Here is a 2,424-nt window from a genome sequence, read left to right as displayed (position 1 = left end):
GATGTCAGGCATCATGCTTAAAAAAACTCCTTGATGAGTTGTATAGCAACAACCTATCAAAGATGGTGCAAAAAGCCCCGTTTGGCAAAACATGTCTTATTTCGTGTAATTGCCAAACTTTCATGAAACCATTGAAAAATGTCTATCAACTTTCCTCCTCCATATTAGTCCATTTCATCCTTTGCTCATCCACCGAGAGAGGTGCATGAGGGTGATTGGGTCAAGAAACGGAAACCAAGAGAAGAAAAAGGGAAAGGCAGCTCTAAGGCTAATCCTAGAAAATGGTATCTTATTCTGTTTCATTATATATATTTTTTATATGTGAATATTTTGTTCATCACTTCATTTCTCTCTTTAAAAGTTTGGGTTTTCGCCTTCTTTTTTCAACACCGCACCGCTACAAAGGTTCCATGTGAATGGTCCTCGATAGACGTGACCTTTCCGTCGATGCACCGCCTCCTTTCCCTCATCAAAACCACCGGCTGAAGATAAACCTTCCTTGTGCCCTCACCATCATGAAAATACCATTGTTTTTTCCTCAGCCAACCCCAAAATTTTGGACCAACAAGTTCTGAAGAGAAGCTTATCAGAAGGGAGATCCCCATGAGTTGCGCTATGATGTATTTCTAAGTGTAAGATATTTCACATATGTTTGAGTCCAGAAGCCACTAAAGATCTTATTTTTGAGATCATTGTCACTTTTTTTTGCAGATTTATCAACATGGTTGGCCTTGTGGATGCAAAGATGAAGTTTTTTGTTGCTGCATAAGCAAAGGTTGTGACATGGGTACGTGACATGAGAGAAAGATGAGATTTTTTTAGAGAGTTAAGTTGGTGGTTTTGTAAATAAACAGAAAGAAGATGAGATCTTTGAGTAGTTTGGGTATTGGTTTGAGTCTTGTATTTGGTTGTCTCCTCTTGGCTCTGCTTGCTGAGCTCTACTATGTTCTGTGGTGGAAGAAGAGGCTGAACAGAGAGATTGAGGACGAGTACAGCAGTTCAGCAAGGGAGATGGTTTATCTCTTCTGTTGGAGAAAACCTGCTTCTTTAAGTTCAACTGCACTAAACCCTCAAGAGATTTGCAGTTCAGTCGGAAACTCTGGTGCTAACAGTCTACAGGAGCAGAACCAACGGTCTGGTTCAGGCAAGGATATGCTTCTCAATCCTTTTGGGGAAGAGGGGTTAGAATCTGAGATCATGAGGCTTCACCATCTATCTGGTCCTCCCAGATTTCTCTTCACCATTAAAGAGGAGACCAAGGAAGATATGGAATCTGAAGATGGGAGATCAAGGTGTGGGAGGAGTAGAAAAGGGTCCAGGACCAAAAGTTTGAGCGATCTTCTATTTACTGTTGAAACCCCATTTGCTACCCCACTTTCCTCTCCCCCGTTTTTCACTCCCCCTCTCACTCCCATGGATTACCACCACCACACAAATTTTTCATTTTCAAGTGGCTTCAACCCACTCTTTGAGGCTAGCACAGAGGGGGAGTTCAACAGGATCAGAGCATCCCCACCTCCAAAATTCAAGTTCTTGAGGGATGCAGAGGAGAAGCTCAGTAGAAGACTGATGCAAGCTCAGAAGATTCAGAAGACCACTGGGTTTGTTTCAGAAGAGAAAGTGAGCAATTCCGATGGTTCTTTTGGTTCATCAGCTAGAATTCCAGCAAATGAAGAAGAGGGGTCTTTCATTACCATAATCATCAACAAGAATACAGAGAACCAACATGTTCAGCAACCTCCATCTGGTTCTTCACAAGTACTCCCATTGCAATCCTCTCCACCAGCGTGTACAAAACCAGTTAGCACAAAGCCCATGAGCCATTAACATCTCAAGAATGGAATTGATATATTTCTTGTGTTCAATGATGCCTATGAAATTTACTGGCTTTGGCATATGGGTTTTCCTTGTTTCTCCACTGTTTTTTTGCTGGAGAGCCACCAATGTTCAGGCTTTATCTCTATACCAAAGTGAAAATTGTCTAATCAATGTATTCATGAATCATCATGATTCAAAGCAATTTTTTTCTGGGTTTCTGGTCTACTGATAAACTGGGTCTCTTGACAGGCTGTTTTTTTTTTTAATTATTTCTTCACATCATCTGTATACCTGCCATCATTCCCGTGGCTGGGTGTTGCCTTATTGTCATAAGAAGACAATGTAATTTAATTTTTAAATTCATGGAATCCCCTCGTTTCCATTGATTTGTCAGTGTTGTCTTTGTATAATTTTTTATTTTGTATATACTTTTTTGAGTATTTATTCAAGGGTATTTTTGTCAGTAATTTCTCTCTTGTTTGAATTTGATCTGTTTCTCCCGTTTGAAGACAAGCAGAGTTGGCTGTTAGTCTTGTTTCTGCATGTGAAGCTTTTGTTTTGCACAGTTCCGTCATAATCAACCAAGTATTATTCGAGTGAAATTTC

The 2,424-nt window shown here is 40.2% G+C and overlaps 1 protein-coding gene across 1 annotated transcript; it reads left to right on the top strand.

The window, feature by feature from the left end:
* The first annotated feature begins 558 nt into the window (after positions 1 to 558).
* Positions 559 to 2,044, top strand: LOC149821245 (uncharacterized). Its single transcript, XM_089983095.1, has 2 exons — positions 559 to 632; positions 712 to 2,044. The coding sequence occupies exon 2, from the start codon at positions 862 to 864 to the stop codon at positions 1,825 to 1,827; it is 966 nt and encodes a 321-aa protein (XP_089839221.1). The 5' UTR covers positions 559 to 632; positions 712 to 861; the 3' UTR covers positions 1,828 to 2,044.
* The last annotated feature ends 380 nt before the right edge of the window (positions 2,045 to 2,424 follow it).

Source organism: Nuphar pumila, chromosome 12, assembly GCF_984573655.1.
Source record: "Nuphar pumila chromosome 12, dmNupPumi1.hap1.1, whole genome shotgun sequence".
NCBI lineage: Eukaryota > Viridiplantae > Streptophyta > Magnoliopsida > Nymphaeales > Nymphaeaceae > Nuphar > Nuphar pumila.
Note: the sequence above shows the minus strand (reverse complement) of the source record. Positions and strands in the feature narration are given on the sequence as shown.

Excerpts from the sequence above, each read along its gene's own strand:
- LOC149821245 (XM_089983095.1), top strand. The coding sequence starts at position 862 with ATGAGATCTTTGAGTAGTTTGGGTATTGGTTTGAGTCTTGTATTTGGT.